The following is a 22707-nucleotide window of genomic DNA, read 5'->3' on the forward strand; positions in this document are numbered from 1 at the left end:
ACGCGGTGCACTCTGATTGGAACATAGCAGTTTAATGACAGGCGCATTAGCCAATGGGTCTGAGCACATGGATGTCACCCACTAACTGTCTGTGAATCCAATTGGTCAACAATTTCACAACGTTCTAGAAAATGTTAAAACGGCCTATGTGATTGGGTTCTCGAATGTAGGGTCTCGTTATGCATCAATTTGAGAGCTCTAGTCCATAACAGTAGCAATTGGACCTGAAGAGATCGGTGTGAAGTTACTTTGCCAGTGACGCTTCACAAATAGCGAGCTACTTTTTATTTATACATACTATTTCAGTAGTACCATGGCCTCGGGAGGAGAGTAAGTAGAAATGTGTTACCAGTTGCCTAACTACTGTTAGCTAAACAGCCAACACATCTAGAAAAGTGTATTTTCACAAGCGTGTTTTAAGTATTATACCTCAGCTAAGGTTAGCTAGCGTATATGTCATGCCCTACTAACGTTACGAATTAACTTGGCTAGCTAACTAATGTATGAGTTAATGTAAAGTGTAATTGGGACCAGTTTGACAAACGTTTGTAGGTAGGCAGTTAACGTTAGCTAGCTAAGTTACGCTGTGTCAAGCTAAATTGGCTGGGCCTACCGGCACATTTTACTAACTATGTAAGCTAACTAGCCTGTGACACGCTGGCCTCCAGGCTTGACAAGCTCATCCAACGACCATGATGATAAATTAGAGTCAGGAAATGTCTAAGTTACTGCAAACTCAATTCGTTAAACGTGACTAGTTAGCCAACTCGCTAGCTACGTAACGTTAGGTAACGTAAGTGGCTAGCTAACTCAAAGCTGTGTGAAAATGTCGGCCTTGTCACTGGCTTAGCTAACATACTAGCCTAACGTTACCAGCCTAGCTAATTAATAAACGGTTAGTGTTATGATGGTTTAGGAGTATGGCAGATTGCGAAAATGTAAACTAGATATCTAGCTAATGCAATAAGGTTTATATACCGAACTAGCTAACGTTAGCTACATCCATGTTTTAGCTGGTTTAAATAGCCGTAGCTTGCCAACTCGGGATCCCAAAAGTTGTCCTTTTGCTGTGTCATCTGCTCACTGCTACTGAGCTAACGGTAGCTAGTTAGCCAACATTTGCTAGCTGGCGATGAATTAACGTATTTATGCCGAGCTATCTAACATTAGCATAGTTGACTAGCTGACTACGAAAAGTACGTTTCTAAATAATCTGAATAAGACAAGGACTAAATGTTTATGGAGTAACAACTGCGAATTATCTGACGGTCAGCTTTGAGTTTTAATTTGTCGCTTTTGTTTCTGTTTGAACTAGATCCAAAAATGATGACCTTTCCACTGCGATTCTGAAGCAGAAGACCAGACCAAACAGATTGATTGTCGATGAATCCATCAATGAGGACAACAGTGTGGTCTCTCTCTCTCAGGTAGGCCTAAAATACAGGTCATTGGGTGGATTTGTGTTCACGTTTAGAATCCCAGAATGTGATTATTTTATTATGTGTTATTTTGATACTGCTGCTTGTGTGGAAAAGATCTGGTTCTGCGGTCTACGTATTTAGTACACTTAGTTAAATTAATGTCATCCGTGCTCTGTTTTTAGGCAAAGATGGATGAGCTGCAGCTGTTCCGTGGTGACACAGTACTGATGAAGGGGAAGAAGCGCAGGGAGTCTGTATGTATTGTCCTGTCTGATGACACCTGCTCTGATGAGAAGGTCCGCATGAACCGTGTGGTCCGCAACAATCTCCGTGTCCGTCTGGGGGATGTCATCAGGTACGCGCACACACACAACTGTATATTAACTGGATGGCGCCGATAGAGATGGCAGCATCGCTTCAAGTCCTTAGGAAACTGCAGTATTTAAAATTTGTTTATTTCTTAACTTGATTGCCCAGAAAACAACCTTAAGTGTTATTACATACAGACGGTAATAACTATTGGATATCAGAGAGATGTCAACTTACCAGCACTACGACCAGGAATACAACTTTTCCAAAGCAGATGCAGACACAGTGTCTGCACCTCCCAGGGCATTTGAACTGATTAGAGGGTTACCAAAACATCGCCATCGGAGGAGATGGCGCCAGAGTGTTCTTCCAGTGAGGCTTCAGATACACGCACACCACCCATAGCTTCCGAGTATATTACTCGCTAATGTCCAGTCCAAGTCGACCAAAATAGGGAAAGAGTTGCTTTCCAAAGAGGAATCTGGGATGGTAACATACTGTTTCACGGAGACATGGCTAGCTGGGGACATGCTGTCGGAGTCCATACAACCAACAGGATTTTCAGTGCATCGAACAAACGTCCGGTAAGAAGGGTGGGGGTGTATGTATCATGATTAACGACTCATGGTGTAATTGTAACAACATAGAAGAGCGCAAGTCCTTTTGTTGACCTGACCTAGAATTTCTCACAATCAAATGCCGACCGTATTATCTCCCAAGAGGACTCTCCTCGGTTATCGTCACAGCCATGTATATCCCCCCACAAGCGGATACCAAGACGGCCATCAAGGAACTTCACTGGACTTTATGCAAACTGGAAACCATATCTCCTGAAGCTACATTTACTGTAGCTGGGCATTAGAACAAAGCTAATCTGAGAACAAGGCTACCTAAAATGTAATTTAAGCATGGTGACTGGAAACATGATCGAATACAGTGTAATTATTCCCACCGTAAGGCAATCAAATGAGCAATTCAACTGCTCAAACACGAGACTTGTGTGGCAGGGTCTATAGACAATCAAAGATTACAAAAAGAAAACCAGCTGTGTCACGGACATCGACGTCTTGCTCCCAGATAAATTAAACAACTTCTTTGCGCAGTGAGTAAAACATTTCACAGTGTTAACCCTCGCAAGGCTGCCTGCCCAGACTGCATCCCTAGTCACGTCCTCAGAGCATGTGCAGACTGGCTGGTGTGTTTACGGACATAATCAATCCCGATCCCAGTCTGCTGTCTCCACATGCTTCAACATGGCCACCATTGATCCTGTTCCCAAGAAAGCTAAGGTAACTGAACTAAATGACTATCGCCACGTAGCGCTCACTTCTGTCATCATGAAGTGTTTTGAGACTAGTCAAGGATCATATCACTGCCACCCTACCGGTCACCCTAGACCCACTCCAGTTTGCTTAGTGCCCCAATAGGTCCACAGATGATGCAATCGCCATCATACTGCACATTGCCCTATCCCATCTGGACAAGAGGAATACCTATGTGAGAATGCTGTTCATTGCCTACAGCTCAGAATTAAACACCATAGTACCCTCCAAACTCATCATTTCAGCTTGAGACCCTGGTTTTCGAGCCTGCTCTGGGCAACTTGGTTCTGGACTTCATGACGGGCTGCCCCCAGGTGGTCAAGGTAGGAAACAACGTCTCTCCGCTGATTCTCAACACTGGGGACTCACAAGGATTTGTTCTCGGCTCTCTCCTGTTCTCCCTGTTCACCCACAACTGTGTGGCCATGCACGCCTCCAACTCAATCAAGTTTGCAGACGACACCAGGGTGTTAGGCTTGATTACCAACAATGACGAGACAGCCTACAGGGAGGAGGTGAGGGCCCTCTGTGTGGTGTCAGGAAAATAACCTCAGTCAATGTCAGCAAAACAGAATGTGGATTTCAGGAAACGGCAGAGGGAGTACCCCACTATCCACATCGACGGGACAGCATTGAAGGTGGACAGTCTTAAGTTCCTTGGTGTACACAGACAAACTGACTGAAATTGTCCACACACACACACACTGACAGTGTGGTAAAGGCGCAACAACGTCTCTTCAACCTCAGGAGGGTGGGAAAAAATATGGGTTGTCATTGAAAACCCTCAACTTTTACAGGTACACAATTGAGAGCATCCTGTTGGGCTGTATCACTGTCTGGTATGCCAACTGCACCACCCTCAACCGCTGGGCTTTCCAGAGGGTGGTGCATTCTGCACAACACATACTATATGCCCTTCAGGACAACTACAACACCTGATGTCACAGGAAGGAAAAAGATCATCAAGGACAATAATCACCCGAGTCACTACCTATTTACCCTGCTTCCATCCAGAAGGCGGTCAGTACAGGTGCATCAGAGCTGGGACAGAGAGGAGCTGTTTTTCAATCTCAAGGCCATCAGACTGTGAAACGGTCACCACTAGCACAGATATCATCGGCCACTTTAATAAATGGAACACTAGTCACTTTAATAATGCCACTTTTAAACTATATACACATACGAGATATGTAAACATACTGTATCCTTCACAATCTATTGCAATAATATCTGCTAGTCTTGTGTATGTGACCTATACGATTTGATTTATATAAATATAACCAAAGCAAATTGAGATTAGTGACGTTTCTCCTACAGTATCCAGCCGTGTCCTGATGTAAAGTATGGGAAGAGGATTCATGTTCTGCCTATTGATGACACAGTCGAAGGGATCACTGGCAACCTGTTTGAGGTCTACCTCAAACCCTATTTCCTAGAGGCCTACAGGCCCATCCGCAAGGGTCAGTACATACACCTGTTACCATTCATTTTGTTTCCAAAGTAAGACTGAACAATAGTTTGTTCCGTATTTAATTCTGTGATGTCATTGTGTGTAGGTGATATCTTCCTGGTTCGGGGGGGTATGCGTGCGGTGGAGTTCAAGGTGGTAGAGACCGACCCAAACCCCTACTGCATCGTCGCCCCAGATACAGTCATCCACTGCGAGGGAGAGCCTATCAGGAGAGAGGTGGGTCACAACCTTCCCCATCGCTTGTGGGCAGAGCACTCTTCATTTAGCCTATGGCAATGTAGGCATTGTGCCTGCTTTCCCGAAGTCCACAGCAACGGGGGGGGACATCTATATTGAATCGGGTCCTATGTATCCTGAAGCCCCTGCCAATTCCCGGCAAAAGGTGAGCAGACCTACCCTCAGACTGACTTGTGTGTTTCCTGTGTGTGTAGGATGAGGAGGAGTCCCTGAATGAGGTGGGCTATGATGATATCGGAGGAGTGAGGAAGCAGCTAGCTCAGATCAAGGAGATGGTTGAGCTGCCTCTCAGACACCCTGCACTGTTCAAGGCTATAGGAGTCAAGGTAAAACACAGAGCTCCTATCTTCTAGGCCAGGTGTATTCAACTTTTACCCTATGAGGTCTGGAGCCTGCTGGTTTTCGGTTCTACCCGATAATTAATTCCACGCACCTGGTGTCCCAAGTCTAAATCTGTCTCTGATTAGAGGGGGAAATGAATTAAAGCAGTGCATCTGGCTTTGAGGTCCAGAATTTAGTTTGAAGGTTCTAGGCCTTCTGTCAGCTTCTACACACTTTCTTGATTAGTAGAATTTAAACACATGCTTTCTTGACTTTTTAAAGTCAATAATTTCAGTTGGCTTAAGCATAGGAAACATTTAGTTGTATTGGAAACATGTTCTAATGTCCTGTCAACAGCACTAAGGAGATTGACATGTACCTCCACTCTCCTCCAGCCCCCCCGTGGTATCCTGCTATACGGACCTCCCGGTACAGGAAAGACCCTGATTGCCAGAGCTGTTGCTAACGAGACCGGAGCCTTCTTCTTCCTCATCAACGGTCAGATGCTAAACCTTACCCTGTCCCTGGTAGAGGATCACTTTCCACGATATCACTATGCTTTTGTCATTTTGTGGTAGCTGTTTTGATTTCGCCCTGTATGATCTCTATCGGTCTGTGTGTGCGTAGGTCCTGAGATTATGAGTAAACTGGCTGGGGAGAGTGAGAGCAACCTGAGGAAGGCCTTTGAGGAGGCTGAGAAGAACTCTCCTGCCATCATCTTCATTGATGAACTGGACGCTATCGCTCCCAAGAGAGAGAAGGTGTGGAGAGGGGGAATGGGTATTAACGGTGTATATCGGTTGAATTGCAGAAGAGGTTAATCAAAATGGAATACTAAGAAACCTGAAATCCCTTTTTAAAGGACAATAATATAAAGACCAAATGTAGCAGCTATAAATGTTGATCTGAAATTTTCTGTAGACCAACTGTTAGATGGAGAGACATTTCATGCTGTTTTGTTAACTGTGGTTGTAGACTCATGGAGAAGTGGAGAGGCGTATCGTGTCTCAGCTGCTGACCCTGATGGATGGGCTGAAGCAGAGGGCTCATGTCATCGTCATGGCAGCCACCAACAGACCAAACAGCATAGATGCTGCACTTAGAAGATTTGGTACGTATACACTATCTGTTGGATACAGGGTGTTATTGTTTTATTGTGCAGGTGTTGTGTATTGGTTTTCCCAATGCCAAAACGTGTATGTGTGTCCAGGGCGTTTTGACAAGGAGGTGGACATTGGTATCCCCGACGCTACAGGCAGACTGGAGATCCTGCAGATCCACACCAAGAACATGAAACTGAATGACGATGTTGACCTTGAGCAGGTGTGTGATGACTCTGTGTCTCAAAGGCACTCTATACCCTACAGCCCTGGTCAAAAGTAGAGCACTATTTGGGGATAGGGTGCCATTTGGGATGTATCCTTGGTGTGTGTCTGTCTTGAAGTGTCTGACACATTTGGCTAGGTGATATGGGCCAAATATCATACCACTGTATTTCTCTCATTTCTGATGGTATTTGATGTTTCCAAATAATCGTTAAATTTTTGTGTAGTTCATGGCAACAACTTAATTCTAAGTAGTTTTAATGGGTTTTCTCCTTTTCTGATTGCTTTATACCCTTCAACCAAATAGAGGCCAAACTGACAGTATTCCGTTTTGTACAACTTTGCATATGATACTCGACCAATGGGTGACCATTTGCATTATTGATAAATTACAGCATTTTCATAGTTTATTTCATGCACTAATTTATCATTGTCATTTCTTTTGTCTTATACTTTATTATTTTCGCCACTAGGGGTAGTCGGACGATTTCTGGGGATCTGTTTGGCAAGCTAGAAAGTTCTCAGTTCTCAGCATTTAGCAGTTTCTTACTGGCGATTTAAAATGTATGATTACCATAATCGTCTAAACATTACTGAACAACTTTAATGTAACAACTATAACGGTATTTTTGTGTTAGATAAAGTAAAAATCCAATCCTGTCCGTGAATGAATACATGGGCTGGGCAGTAAAATACAGGTAACTGTCAGCATTCTGTTCTGAGCGGCTCCTGCATGTGTTAACTCCCTGTCTGTCTTTGTGTAGGTGGCTAATGAGACCCACGGCCACGTGGGTGCTGATCTGGCTGCCCTGTGCTCAGAGGCTGCTCTCCAGGCCATCAGGAAGAAGATGGACCTCATCGATCTGGAGGACGAGACGATCGATGCGGAGGTCATGAACTCCCTTGCAGTTACTATGGACGACTTTAGGGTAAGAAACACTCTACCAACTGTAAACTACGTAGGGTAGACTACACACGCATCACAATCCTGCATATAATAACTATACAGCTACCTGTTATGTGTTTTTATATATTAAACGTGGGTATTTCTTTCAGTGGGCTCTAAGCCAGAGTAACCCATCAGCTCTGAGGGAGACAGTGGTGGAGGTTCCTAACATCACCTGGGGGGACATCGGAGGACTGGAAGACGTTAAGCGGGAGCTGCAGGAGCTGGTGCAGGTAAAGCGTGCGTAGCGCACACAGTTTAAACTTACACATTGTCATACCTAATTACACATGATCATACCTAATTACCTCTTTTCCCTGTAGTACCCAGTGGAGCACCCAGATAAGTTCCTGAAGTTCGGTATGACTCCTTCAAAGGGAGTGTTGTTCTACGGGCCTCCGGGTTGCGGTAAGACCCTGCTGGCCAAGGCCATTGCCAACGAGTGCCAGGCCAACTTCATTTCCATTAAAGGACCTGAGCTTCTCACCATGTGGTTTGGAGAGTCAGAGGCTAACGTCAGGGAGATCTTTGACAAGGTATGACAGTGACTCTCCAACAATAAGTGAACATTTTGTAATAGTGAGCTATAGTAGATTCTAAATCAACATGGAGGAAAAACTGGAGTGTTAGCGTTGAACCCAGCGGTTCAATCTCCTGTGTTTCTCTGTTTGCAGGCTCGCCAGGCAGCCCCATGTGTGTTGTTCTTTGACGAGCTGGACTCCATAGCGAAGGCCCGTGGAGGTAATGTGGGAGACGGTGGCGGTGCGGCCGACCGTGTCATCAACCAGATCCTGACTGAGATGGACGGCATGTCCAGCAAGAAGAATGTCTTCATCATTGGAGCCACCAATCGCCCTGACATCATCGACCCTGCCATCCTCCGACCCGGCCGTCTGGACCAGCTCATATACATCCCTTTGCCTGACGAGAAGAGCAGGATCAATATTCTCAAGGCTAACCTCCGGAAGAGCCCCATTAGCAAGGTAAAACGCACAGTTCCCCAACAGTCCATCCTCCTACGCCTGTCATCATGCCAATGTAGCAAGGGCTGATGATGCCGTTATATAACCTTAAATGATTGGTTAAACCTGGTCTCTTCCATCTGTCCTGTAGGATGTTGATCTGGACTTCCTGGCTAAGATGACCAATGGGTTCTCGGGTGCTGACCTTACAGAGATCTGCCAGCGGGCCTGTAAGCTGGCTATCAGAGAGTGCATTGAGAACGAGATTCGCCGAGAGAGGGAGAGGCAGACCAACCCCTCTGCTATGGTCAGCTCACAGCTCACTCACACACCTCACTCGCTCACTTAATGTTTCTCTCCCTATGTCTAATTTTCTCTTTTTCAATGAACCTTTCTCCTCGTCTCCAGGAGGTGGAGGAAGACGACCCTGTGCCTGAGATCAGGAAGGACCACTTTGAGGAGGCCATGCGATTCGCCCGCCGCTCTGTCAGCGACAATGACATCCGCAAATACGAGATGTTTGCCCAGACACTGCAGCAGAGCCGAGGATTTGGCAGCTTCAGGTACGGGTGTGACTGCGACGGGGGGGTGGTGTGTTTAATTTTTTTTTTTTTATGTAATGGTGAATATTTTCTCTCTCCCAGGTTCCCCTCCAATGCTGCAGGGGGCAGCGGTCCCAGCCAGGGTACTGGGGGCACTGGTGGGGGGCCAGTGTTTAACGAGGATAATGATGATGACCTGTACGGATAGATGGACGGCTGGATGGATGGTGCCACATGGTGGCCAGCTCTGTTATCATACCTGTACAAACACTCAAACCCAATTGACCATTTTTAGGACTATGTGCTTCTTTCATGTGTTTCTTTTTGTATGATTCCTCTCTGGTGGAGAAAACAACATGTAGCTGCCTGGTTTGATCTGGAAGGGGGGCAGTGGATAGAGGTGATTGGTTGATGTGGGGGGGGGGGGCTTGAGTGGCCCCATTCTGAGTTTATTAAAATCCCATGTGACTGGTTTTAGTTGTGGGATTCTATGTGAGACTATAAAAGGGGATTAAAGAATAGCTAATGACTTAATTTTTTTATGAGTAGTAGCATATAATGTATGACAAGTTTGAAAATGTTGCAAATAAAATCTCACGAAATGACAATGTTTGACGTAATTGATGTCTGTCTGTTCCAATTCCTTGTTTGACACTAGGTTCACCATAACAAAGTTGTCTAACCAGTTTCTCATTCCTTTAGATGGGATGTCAGAGGTCTGACCTATTGTGGGACTGGGTATTGAACCCAGGACATCTGCATGCTTTAGGATGTGTTAGACCATTGTGCTAAAAAGCCTCTATTTGCTAACCTGAGTCCTTATGTCTTCAGGGTTTGTTATAACAAGCTTGTTGAGTAGGATTGTTAACCCTAGTGTCCTTCCAACCCTGGTCACCGTACCACCATGGCAACCTTGCGTTAAACACCTGTAAATTAAATTACAATGGATAAAGTTGAATGTATGAGCTCTCAACGTTTATCCAAAATGGTGGCCATTGTTTCAATGTATGCAATCCCTCTATCTGACCACACGGTGTCCCACTTACCTGACCAGCTCATCCCAGGGTGCATATAAACTGCAATTTAAATGTTGACGCACATGATGTTGATTGTTTATATTCAAATGTATTTAATGAGCCCCAGTGTTCTGTCTACGTGTAAAAATGGGTTATTTGCAGGTGGGCTGTTTCGGGGCCTGTTCCTCTAGATGCGTACGGTCCGTTTTGGCTGTTTACCAACAATTTGGGTTACAGATCCAGCCAGACTTGGTCTTAAACCAGTGTGACTCCTGAGCATTACAGACTGGCTGACAGAACTATCACTCCTTACGGTTTCGTACTCAAGCATGTTATTTCTACACGGATGTAACTTCTCACATTACAGGGAACCTTTACTTTCTCCACGGTGGACAGGCGCCATAATGTTTGACTAAGCTGCACTATTGTCTTAATTCATTCATCACTATTTGCACGCAATGTGGTTCAGATCAGCGTTGAAAGGGTGTAGACCATAGCAATCTATTGGAACAAATGCAATTTGAAACAAGTATGGGGGGGGGTAATTCTGATTTCAGCAGCATGACCTCAGACCACTCAACCTGCTTTGGCTATTGGACTATGCTTTAATACAATTCTCTCACGTGACAATGTAATATAGGATTATACTATTTAGATGTATTCAAGCCAGCCTGTGACTGTCATAGAGTTGGATCAGCTATTTAGCTACAGAAGCTAAATGAATCTAGTTAAATTATGATGGGTTCAGAGCTGTTTGAAAGCGAGATGGAGAAAAGTGGTGGATTTGGATGTTTTAACTATGTATATGGGGTATCATATCCCTGTCTTGGCTGATATAAGTATTTGTGTCACGTGAGACCCCTGTGCTGAGTTAATGAATTCCGACATGAGTGATAATCAGTAACACCGCATTCAGACTGAGTCATGGTGACTTGCAACTCACTCCAGGTCATCTGGGTCATTCTCCGAGTCCTATAGAGATGGTTTGACCTCTAGAGCTAGATACCGTGTTGCTACCTCATATACAATTCCATTAATTCCTAATGTGTTTGTCTGCCTGCCCTGTCAAAACCTCTGGTCTGAACCATGGGTTTCTACGTGACCCTGTTGTCTGGGAACCTGGAAGAGCGCTCCCGGACAGGTCAGAATGCTATTAAAAGTGAAGTTTTTAAGCTAGCTGTGGAATGAGTTAATGGTACGGTAACTCCATTACATGAGCATGCACAAGCTTTCTTGATCCCATTGTGGTGATAGAAATGAGAATGAATGTACATGCACGCAACTGGAAAAAATATTGTCCTTTAATGCTTATTCAAAAGTGGATAACCGTAACCTGTGTTTATGGTTTGACCATCTGCGTCTCCAGGTGAAGCAGGAGGTGCTGGCGGCTCTAGATTGTGGCTACAAACACAATGTTTGTGCTGCAGTTCACAGTAAAGAGCAGGAGGTGGGGGAGGCACTCGCTCTGAGGCTGGAACCAGGAAAATTGAGCCACACACACAGTCTTTCCAAGGCCATTCTACGCTTCCGGGACCATTCTGACACACAAACACACAGGAAGAATAATCAGGTCGAGGAAAAGTAGAAGTTTGATCGAAGAGCATTACCAAAAGTCTTTAAAAGCTACACATGATCACAAGTATGTGAACACCTGCTCCTCAAACATTTCATTCCAAAATCATGGGTATTAATATGGGGTTGGTCCAGCCCTTTGCTGCTATAACAGCCTCCACTCTTCTGGGAAGGCTTTCCTCTAGATGTTGGAACATTGCTGCGGTGACTTGCTTCCATTCAGCCACGAGCATTAGTGAGGTCGCGCACTGATGTTGGGTGAATAGGTCTGGCTCGCAGTCGGCGCTCCAATTTATCCCAAAGGTGTTCGATGGGGTTGAGGTCGGGGCTCTGCAGGCCAGTCAAGTTCTTCCACACCGATCTCGACAATGTTTCTGTATGGACCTTGCTTTGTGCACAGGGGCATTGTCATGCTGAAGCAGTAAAGAGCCTTCACCAAACTTTTGCCACTAATTTGGAAGCACAGAATCATCTAGAATGTCAGTGTATGCTGTAGCGTTAAGATTTCCCTTCAGTGGAACTAACTGGCCTAGTCCAAACTATGAAAACACAGCCCCAGACCATTATTCCTTCTCCGCCAAACTTTACAGTTGGCATTATGCATTGGGGCAGGTAGCTTTGTCCTGACACCCGCCAAACCCAGATTTGTCCGTCGGACTGCCAGATGAGGAAGCTGATTGTTGGAAAGGTGTCATCCTATGACTGTGCCACGTTGAAAGTCACTGAGCTCTTCAGTAAGGCCATTCTACTACCAATGTTTGTCTATGGAGATTGCATGGCTAGGTGCTCAATTTTATACACCTGTCAGCAACGGTCCACTAATTTCAATGGGTGTCCACATACTTTTGTACATATAGTGTATGTGAGTCATGTGTGTTGATCCCCTGTGCAGTCCCCCAGGCCCTGCCTCATGAGGATGTGTTTCTGACCTCTAAGCTGTGTAACACCCAGCATCACCCTGACTACATAGAGACAGCCTGTAGTAAGAGTCTAATACACCTGGGACTGGAATACCTGGCCCTCTACCTCATGTACTGGCCCACAGCCTTCCAGTGACCAACACACACATACACCTAATTACACCTCGAATTTGTCCCACACATGTTGGTCCTCTGAGCTGCCTGCGTGTTCTCCAGGCGTGGGACAGAGCTGATGCCCAAGCGGGTCGTTGGCAGTGTGCGTTACGATGACATACGCTACTGGGAAACCTGGGTTGCCATGGAGAACCTGGTTGATAAGGGGATGGTCTGAGGAATCGGTCTGTCCATCTTCAATTAGGTGTGTGTGTGTGTGTACAGTATGTTTTTGTAATGGTGTCTCACTCTGTGTGTTAGTAGGTGGAGTGTCACCCATGTCTGTCCCAGGCCGAGCTGCTGAGTCACTGCAGGTAGGTGTGTGTGTATTCTATGACGGTAGGTATGTGTGACGGCCTACTGTCCCCTGGGTAGTGCTGAGCAGTCCAGGGCTTCGCCTGACAAACCCTGCCTGCTGCAGGACCCTGGACTGGGGGGCTGTCACCCTCCACCACAGAAAGACCCCTGCTCAGGATATACTCACGTAACACACAAACACCTCAGTGTAACTAGCCGTAGTGTAATTAACAATACTCAAGTGTGTGTGTCTCTCTGTCTCCAGGTGGCAGGTACAGAGAGGGATGGTCTGCATCCCCAAGTGCATTACTCCTTCCAGGATCCTGCAGAACCTGCAGGTCAGGAGGACAGCGCCATCTAGTGGAAGGAATACCAATTGAACTGCATGATGTTTTATCAGTTTGGAAACTATTCACCTCTTCCACAAAATGTGACTTTTTGCTGGCTGAGTCTAGGAAACTACAGGCTATAATTCTGTGTATCTGCTGGGATTGTTTTTCTTGAGTGGGAATTTGTTTGTCTGATTGACAGGTGTTTGACTTCTCTTGTCGGATGAAGACCTGAAGCAGATCGAGTCGTTCAACAGAAACGAGAGGTACATCATCCCGGCTGTGGAGGTGAGTTCTGATTGTCTCAGATGAGACCTCAGGGTGCAGGTCCATAGTCTTATGTACAGCCTCATTACATAGTCACAACTAGATAGGTGAAGAAGAGCAGATGAGGATGCCGTATGAGACTACTGAGATGCAGCCAAATTCAGCTGAGCCATGGGGTTTTGTGGTGGTACTGAATGGAACTGTGTGTGTTCTCTTCACAGAGGGACAGAGAGTGGAGGGATGCAGACCACCCTCATTTCCTGACTTGATCTAGAGACAGATCTACTAGCCCCACATCTAGAGTCAGCTCTACTGACCCCACATCTAGAGTCAGCTCTACTGGCCCCACATCTAGAGTCAGCTCTACTGGCCCCACATCTAGAGTCAGCTCTACTGGCCCCACATCTAGAGTCAGATCTACTGGCCCCACGTCTAGAGTCAGCTCTACTGGCCCCACGTCTAGAGTCAGCTCTACTGGCCCCACGTCTAGAGTCAGCTCTACTGGCCCCACGTCTAGAGTCAGCTCTACTGGCCCCACGTCTAGAGTCAGCTCTACTGGCCCCACGTCTAGAGTCAGCTCTACTGGCCCCACGTCTAGAGTCAGCTCTACTGGCCCCACGTCTAGAGTCAGCTCTACTGGCCCCACGTCTAGAGTCAGCTCTACTGGCCCCATGTCTAGAGTCAGCTCTGCTTACCCCTCCTGTCTCAGCCTCCAGTATTTAGTGTCGGGGATCTAGGGTCAGTCTGTTATATCTGGAGTACTTCTCCTGTCTTATCCGGTGCACTGTGTGAATTTAAGTATGCTCTCGCTAATTCTCTCTCACTCTTGGAGGACCTGAGCCCTAGGACCATGCCTCAGGACTACCTGGCACAATGACTCCTTGCTGTCCCCAGTCTACCTGGCCGTGCTGCTGCTCCAGTTTCAACTGTTCAGCCTGCGGCTATGGAACCCTGACCTGTTCACCAGACGTGCTACCTGTCCCGGACCTGCTGTTTTCAACTCTAGACACAGCAGGAGCGGTAGAGATACTCTGAATGATCGGCTATGAAAAGCCAACTGACATTTACTCCTGAGGTACTGACTTGCTGCACCCTCGACAACCACTGTGATTATTATTATTTGACCCTGCTGGTCATCTATGAACATCTTGGCCATGTTCTGTTATAATCTCCACCCGGCACAGCCAGAAGAGGACTGGCCATCCCCCATTAGCCTGGTTCCTCTCTAGGTTTCTTCCTAGGTTTTGGCCTTTCTAGGGAGTTTTTCCTAGCCACCGTGCTTCTACACCTGCATTGCTTGCTGTTTGGGGTTTTAGGCTGGGTTTCTGTACAGCACGTTGAGATATCAGATGATGTAAGAAGGGCTTTATAAATACAGTTTGATTTACTGACCCACACATATACTTTTATTTATACAGAATACCTGGACTGGAGTTACTAGGCCTAGTCACTAGAGATTTGAATATTTGATCAGACAAAAACCATCTGTTATGCAGCTCATGTTCCCTTAGTAGGAATCCACATACAGCTTACTCAATTATTAAGAATTCATTATTAGTGGGAAAATATATTTGTTTCTAATCCTTGATTTTGTTATACTCAAACTGATCCAGTGTTCCGATGTGTGGATATCTAATCTGTGAGATTGTTGGACAATAAATGATCGATAAATCATCCTTTCCTTCCGTCATTGAAGTAACAACAGAGCTGAGTGTGATGAATAGGTGAAAGCCGTCGAATGGCGGTCAGCTACAAACACCGCCACTCCTCACATCAACACACAAGACCAAACATACCTCAATACTTGGTTTATTGGTTGTCAATGTAAAATTCAACTCACATGAGAAACTTTGTCAAAAGTACAGAAGCTGTGAAACAGTGAGAATCACTCCGTTGCAGTGTCTGTATCTCTGTGTGTGAACATGAGAACACGTTTGGCACAACCTATAGGCAGGGAGCAACAACCGTATCATTCTGTTTCCTTACATATTCCCTCTATACTGTAGACCAGGGCTCGTCAACCCTGTTCCTGGAGAGTTACCTTCCTGTAGGGTTTCAATCCAACCCCAGTTGGGACTAACCTGATTCAGCTTATCAACATGCTAACTATTAGAATCAGGTGAGCTAAATTATGGTTGGAGTGAAAACCTACAGGACTGTAGCTCTTCAAGAACAGGGTTGGAGAGCTCTGCTGTAGATATTGCGGCAATAGAAAACATATTACAAGTGGCAATAAGACCAAGAAAAGGGTCTCCATTTAATATTGATAGTCTTGAAGTGATGTATGATAGTACCAGACTGTTAGGCCCCTCAGCGCAGTGCAGATCACTGCAGCCCCCATACGGTCAGTGTCGGTATACACTGGTACTGAGTACCATCAACTAAAATGTTCTACTGGTTGAGTAGCAGCACTCATATTTATATACATATATAATCACTTTAAAGAATTGCGGCGTTCCAGCTCCTAAATAGAAACATTACCGGGAACAAAAATGAGTAACAGCATCTATTTCATTCCTTCACCTCAAGCACCACATACAGTAGCACTCCCACTAAACTCCCCACAGCCAAAAGACGGCATCCACAGTAGATCAGTCCTGGCTATCTGGGCAGGTTTACATTGAATGTGTTTCACAAAACCTATTATAAAGTTTCATAGAAATGTGTCTTCATATTCTCTGCGTTTAACCTGTGGACACTGAGTGTGTGTGTGTCTCCAAGTTAAGGCACTTACCAGTCTCTCATTGAGTCAGGGAGAGCTTAAGGCAGTTGGTAAAGACTTAGTCATTCCCTTTGAGAGAGACACACCACAGGCATCAACGCACCTATGGATGACAGACTTAGATGAAACGGTTCAATTCTGGTCCTGAGGGGCCAAAACCCTTTTGTGTCTTTTGTTTCTACCTGGTGGTTAATTGCACTCACCTGGTGTCCCAGGTCTGAATCAGTCCCTGATTAGGAGAGGATAAAAAACAGCACTGACCGAGATGATGATGACCCTGCAGGGGTATTCAACTCTTACCCTACGAGGTCCAGAGCCTACTTTTCTGTTGTACCTTTTAAGTCATTGCACACACCTGATGTCCCAGGTCTAAATCAGTCCCTGTTTAGAGGGATAAGAATGGGGGGGAAAGCAGTGGAACTGGCTTCGAGGTCCATAGTTCAATTTGAGGGCCATAGTGGATCACACAGTGCTGGGACTCTCAGCCAGTCAGGGGGTCTGGACCAGAGACATCGATACACAGAGTTCAGCAAACTGTCCACCATCTTACAACCAAACCTTTCACAACAATTACATGCTCATTTGCACTTCGAGTGTGGATTATGGTGAGCAAATCCAAATCTCAAAATATGTTTGCCAAACTATACATCTATGTCAGTGGTTCTGCACTGGGAGGATCTGGTAGTAGTGGCTGGAACAGAAGCCTGGTCCAGCAGATAACAGAGAGTTCACACATTATGCTTTATTAAACATTAGAAACAGAAACAGATGATTACGTTAAAACGGGGAGCAGAGACTGAAGCTGCTGGTAGATAAACAATAAAATAATCCACTTTCAACTTTCCTCTGGAAAATCCTGGACAATCTTCTCTTTTTCAAATCAAGTGTTCCTCTCAACTCCTCCATAAGAAGAGGAGAATCAGGGGGATGTATAAAACCCTTGATAAATGTGTAGAAAAGAAGAGCATCAAGAAAAGGAGTCCCGGTAAAAGCCAAAGCCACGCTGAGCCGTTCCTCCGTATCACTTCGCCATGTCCGTGTGTGTGCGCTTGGGCAAAAAGAAACAAAAACATCCTAAAACTGGAGGTCCTCTTGTTATTCCCAGAAAAAAACCTTTCCCTTAAAAATAGTGTCCATGTAATGTTGTGTGGTAGAAACAGTGAGATCTTGAAATGGGGGAAGATGGGTTGGGTCCAACAGGTAAAAACGGTTTGTGTGTATGTGGTGGGGAGGGGAGGGATGGCGAGGGGGGTATGAGTCTGGGGTGTTGGGGAAGCGATGAGTGTGGGGGTGTAATGAGTCTGGGGGTGGGGAAGGGAGGAGTGTGGGGGTGTAATGAGTCTGGGGTGGGGTGGGGAAGGGAGGAGTGTGGGGGGTGTAATGAATCTGGGAGGGTGGGGAAGGGAGGAGTGTGGGGGTGTAATGAGTCTGGGGGTGGGGAAGGGAGGAGTGTAGGGGGGTAATGAGTCTGGGGGTGGGGAATGGGGTAATGAGTCTGGGGGGTTGGGGAAGGGAGGAGTGTGGGGGTGTAATGAGTCTGGGTGGTTAGGGGGGGGGGTAATGAGTCTGGGGTGTTGGGGAAGGGAGGAGTGTAGGGGAGTAATGAGTCTGGAGGGGGTGGGGAGGGGGTAATGAGTCTGGGGGGGGGGGGGGTTGTCCTAAGACTGGGGTAGGTGTTGTCTGATGATCTCTCTGGACTGGGGAGGGATCCTGTCTGGGAAGCGAACCGTGAACTCTACGATGAGATCGCCGCGCTGAGTGGGGCTCTTAGGGAGGGGCAGGCCCTCCCCCCTCAGCCGCTTTACCGTCCCCGGCTTGATGACCTCATGGCAGGATAGCGGGATGACGCGGTTATCCAGGGTGGGAATGTTCACCGTACAGCCACACAGCGCCTGGGGGAGGGGGATATGAGAGGGTTTACTACTGTATCATATGACACAAGCATGTTTACTATATGACTGCTTCATTACAACAGTGATTCTCAATCTGTTCCTCTTGGCGTTGCACAGAGTTGTTTTACTCACACCCAATGATGACAAAATCATATGTTGTTAGTTGTTAACTAATTCAGTGATTAAGGATAGGTGAAAACGTGTGTTTCGGGAGCTATGGACGTAGAAAACTAGTATCTGTTCCAGTTTAGCAGTCTATAACACAGATTCAGCTGGAGAACATTAGAGAACATGACTTGGCGCTCAGAGTGGAACAGAATGACATCATCATCTACAATGGATCACTCCCTCTCTGACACTTAAACAAGTTTCCTGAGCTTGGAAAACCCCGGTGTGTGTGCTTGTGTGTGTAGGGTTGATAGTTGGGGGGTTGTAGAGTGCACAGGAGGCTAATTTTAGAGTATGGTCTCATTTCTACAGCTAATGAAGTAAGACCGAATAAGCTGAGGTCGTGGTCTCTCTCTCACACACACACACACACACACACACACACACACACACACACACACACACACACACACACACACACACACACACACACACACACACACACACACACACACACACACACACACACACACACACACACACACACACACACACACACACACACACACACACACACACACACACACACACACACACACACACGGAGAGAGAGAGAGGCTGAAACCTGGGTGTCCACTCATTTTAGGTCAGTTTTGCACCCTACAATTGAGTAAAAGAAAACTGATCCTAGATCTGCAACTCCTGCCCCGAGCAGGCAGCACACCATACTAAACTCCAACCCTAATTTAGGGCCAGGGTTGGGTAGTAACTGAGTAATCAGAATACAAAAACAAAGTAACCAATCCACTTGGATTAATTACAAAAATGAATAATCTGATTATGCTTGCATTCTTACAAACAACTGATTGCATTCGGGATTACTTCATCTAATCTCAAGAGGCAACATTTGTAAAACTTTGTCAGCATTTCCCCACTTTCATTTAGCGCACCCTCATCAAGACTTCTCACACGCTCTTAAAGGTTCTACCGTTCTGCTGACCTCTCATCAAGGATGGATGACTTCTTTAGTATTAAACTGGTTGAATGAATAGGTAAGGCTTCCAAAACATTTACACCTAGCCTTCTGGTCAGACAGTCGTCATAGAGTCCCTGCTTGCTGCGTTGCACTTTCCCTCTTTCTCCGTTGTGAGCTCTGTCCGTAGCAGTAGAGAAATGCTTTCTGATTGCGCAATATTTCAAGACGCAATCCCAGAATAACACTGAAGAGAACTGGGACCCAGCGTTCTGTAGGTCTGAATTCTATTTATCAACTCTTACTATTGAACATAGGACACTCACGTCGGCCATTCAAGGTGACAACATAGGCCTATATATTACATTTACTGGTGTAAATACTACGGCAGACTATCAGTAGTCTAACTCTCAGTAGTCTTACTATCAGTAGTCTAATATTAGGCTAGATGTATTGTTTGCAATCTAGCTAACTACTTCCTCATTTGGTGAATTAGCCCCAAATGAATTTGTTTGTGATTTTTGTGCCCTAAAATAGTTACTTAATCTCTATTGAACAAAAAAAAACATTTAAATGCTGGGACTGTATTTGGACAGTAATATACAATTGCCTAATTGTCCAACTCAAAATTCGTGACAATTTAGGGTGTGCATCATAAAAATATCTGGAATTGTGCATTCAAATTAATTTATTGATCATAACATTTTATTCTAGTACTTAATGTACTTAATGAAGCAGGTTGAATGACTTAATAAGATGATTAGGCAACCTGTGTTTTCTACTGCGTGACCCCGCAACAAAATCTTGATGAGATATGGTCCAGACAACTGAAAATGTTGGTATGGAGCCCTGTGACTATGCTCTCACATATCAAACACTTGAGTTGTAGGATCTTTATGCTCTCACATATCAAACACTTGAGTTGTAGGATCTTTATGCTCTCACATATCAAACACTTGAGTTGTAGGATCGTTATGCTCTCACATATCAAACACTTGAGTTGTAGGATCTTTATGCTCTCACATATCAAACACTTGAGTTGTAGGATCTTTATGCTCTTACATATCAAACATATGAGTTGTAGGATCTTTATGCTCTCAAATATCAAACACTTGAGTTGTAGGATCTTTATGCTCTCACATATCAAACACTTGAGTTGTAGGATCTTTATGCTCTTACATATCAAACATATGAGTTGTAGGATCTTTATGCTCTCAAATATCAAACATATGAGTTGTAGGATCTTTATGCTCTCACATATCAAACATATGAGTTGTAGGATCGTTATGCTCTCACATATCAAACATATGAGTTGTAGGATCGTTATGCTCTCACATATCAAACATATGAGTTGTAATCGTTATGCACATATCAAACACTTGAGTTGTAGGATCGTTATGCTCTCACATATCAAACATATGAGTTGTAGGATCTTTATGCTCTCACATATCAAACATATGAGTTGTAGGATCTTTATGCTCTCACATATCAAACACTTGAGTTGTAGGATCTTTATGCTCTCACATATCAAACACTTGAGTTGTAGGATCTTTATGCTCTTACATATCAAACATATGAGTTGTAGGATCTTTATGCTCTCAAATATCAAACATATGAGTTGTAGGATCTTTATGCTCTCACATATCAAACATATGAGTTGTAGGATCGTTATGCTCTCACATATCAAACATATGAGTTGTAGGATCGTTATGCTCTCACATATCAAACATATGAGTTGTAGGATCGTTATGCTCTCACATATCAAACATATGAGTTGTAGGATCGTTATGCTCTCACATATCAAACATATGAGTTGTAGGATCGTTATGCTCTCACATATCAAACATATGAGTTGTAGGATCGTTATGCTCTCACATATCAAACATATGAGTTGTAGGATCGTTATGCTCTCACATATCAAACATATGAGTTGTAGGATCGTTATGCTCTCACATATCAAACATATGAGTTGTAGGATCGTTATGCTCTCACATATCAAACATATGAGTTGTAGGATCGTTATGCTTTCACATATCAAACATATGAGTTGTAGGATCGTTATTCTCTCACATATCAAACATATGAGTTGTAGGATCGTTATGCTCTCACATATCAAACATATGAGTTGTAGGATCGTTATGCTCTCACATATCAAACATATGAGTTGTAGGATCGTTATGCTCTCACATATCAAACATATGAGTTGTAGGATCGTTATGCTCTCACATATCAAACATATGAGTTGTAGGATCGTTATGCTCTCACATATCAAACATATGAGTTGTAGGATCGTTATGCTCTCACAATAGTCACCCATTTAGAAATACTAATGTTACTCAGTTAAATAATACTGTATTAGCTTAACATTTTTTTATGTTTTAAAATGTCTGGTAATCCCAAAGTAATCCAAAAGATTGCGTTACTCATTTTGAGTAATCCAGAGGATCACGTTATCGATTACTTTATTTTCATGTAACTGTAATCAACATTTTTAAAGTAATCCGCCCAACACTATCTCGGGCTGGATTGAATCATTAGCGCCGAAGATAAGCACGATTGCAATTTGAAGACAATGTTTCCGCGTTCACGGTGACTGCATTCTCGGTAAACGCAGCATATGCCGCCTCAATCAAAAATGACCTTTACATTTCAACCGCGCTACAAAAAAATGACATTCTGCGCTATGGTTTGAATCCAGCCCCTAGACAGGTTGCCATGACACTGGAGACACACAGACAGCTGACATAAGGCCAGTCTAATGATGTAAGCCTCAACTCAGACAAGGCAGCACCAGAATAATATATACCACTCCTGATAAATTCTAACTCTGACTACGTGCAGTAGGCTTACAGTTTTCCAGTCCCAATTCAATAACATGAAACTATTTTGAATTGTATGTTCCAGTTCAGTGCTTACAAGTTGCCCAATCAGGTGTCAACAGTCCCAGTTAGCAGTTGCCTAATCCAGTGTTTACTAACCCCCCGCGCCTCAACCCCTCCACCCTCCAAAACACAAGGCATCCAGAAACCATTGCCTAAGCGTTATCACATGCTATGTTGTCTTTGCCAATGCATATAGCATATTTCTCTGTAATATCAGAAGTCAAGTTCCTCTTAGAGTTAGCGATAGCCTTCTAAGTATGATTGTGTGTGTGTGTGTTCTTCCTTCCTGTTTTTCACACTGACGCCGAACGGCAAACTGTCCTGATTTAGAGAGAACAGCCGGAGAGACAGCAGGGCTTGAAGCCTGCAGTTGCAGGTTAAGGCCACCGGCTCCAGTGATGACAAAAAGGTCCAGACTCCAGACATCCTTGGTAGAGGTCATAGAATGGTCATAATGCAGAGGTAACAATTGTCTTTAGCAGACTAAAGAGCCTTCAGCTCTACACTCTGCAACGTAGCTCTCATTGGGCTTGTTATTGTTAGACCTAAAGCCTGTGTAAAACAGAGGGCCTAAAGCCAGCCGGTGTAGCTAGCATAGGGTCTGACCCAGCTATTTTAGGGCCAAAACCCAGCCAGCATAGCTAACAGAGTGTATAAAAGCAGCCAGCCCGTCAACAGCGCCCAGTGCCAGGCCTCTGTAGTCATACCTTCCTGTTGGAT

At 44.8% G+C, this 22707-nt stretch overlaps 1 protein-coding gene and 2 pseudogenes across 1 annotated transcript; 2 read left to right on the forward strand and 1 right to left on the reverse strand.

Annotated features, from left to right (window-relative positions):
- The first annotated feature begins 166 nt into the window (after positions 1 to 166).
- Positions 167 to 9464, forward strand: LOC135542544 (transitional endoplasmic reticulum ATPase-like). The gene is made up of 17 exons (XM_064969585.1): positions 167 to 330; positions 1316 to 1427; positions 1604 to 1776; positions 4370 to 4512; positions 4609 to 4739; positions 4955 to 5086; positions 5477 to 5579; positions 5709 to 5842; positions 6057 to 6192; positions 6292 to 6404; positions 7171 to 7335; positions 7463 to 7585; positions 7676 to 7888; positions 8027 to 8335; positions 8466 to 8621; positions 8723 to 8877; positions 8959 to 9464. Exons 1-17 carry the CDS (start codon positions 314 to 316, stop codon positions 9062 to 9064), a joined length of 2421 nt encoding a protein of 806 aa, XP_064825657.1. The 5' UTR covers positions 167 to 313; the 3' UTR covers positions 9065 to 9464.
- A 1516-nt stretch (positions 9465 to 10980) lies between these two features.
- LOC135515847 (aldo-keto reductase family 1 member A1-A-like) lies at positions 10981 to 13679 on the forward strand (annotated as a pseudogene).
- A 4107-nt stretch (positions 13680 to 17786) lies between these two features.
- Positions 17787 to 22707, reverse strand: part of LOC135551900 (dnaJ homolog subfamily B member 5-like) — a 12072-nt pseudogene continuing 7151 nt past the window's right edge.

The sequence above is a fragment of the Oncorhynchus masou genome, chromosome 1 (genome assembly GCF_036934945.1).
Source record: "Oncorhynchus masou masou isolate Uvic2021 chromosome 1, UVic_Omas_1.1, whole genome shotgun sequence".
Classification (NCBI taxonomy): domain Eukaryota; kingdom Metazoa; phylum Chordata; class Actinopteri; order Salmoniformes; family Salmonidae; genus Oncorhynchus; species Oncorhynchus masou.

Bases quoted from the DNA above. Each gene is read 5' to 3' on its own strand.
- LOC135542544 (XM_064969585.1), top strand. The intron at 4,513-4,608 runs GTCAGTACATAC...CATTGTGTGTAG, and splicing joins CTACAGGCCCATCCGCAAGG to GTGATATCTTCCTGGTTCGG. The intron at 8,622-8,722 runs GTCAGCTCACAG...CCTCGTCTCCAG, and splicing joins AGACCAACCCCTCTGCTATG to GAGGTGGAGGAAGACGACCC.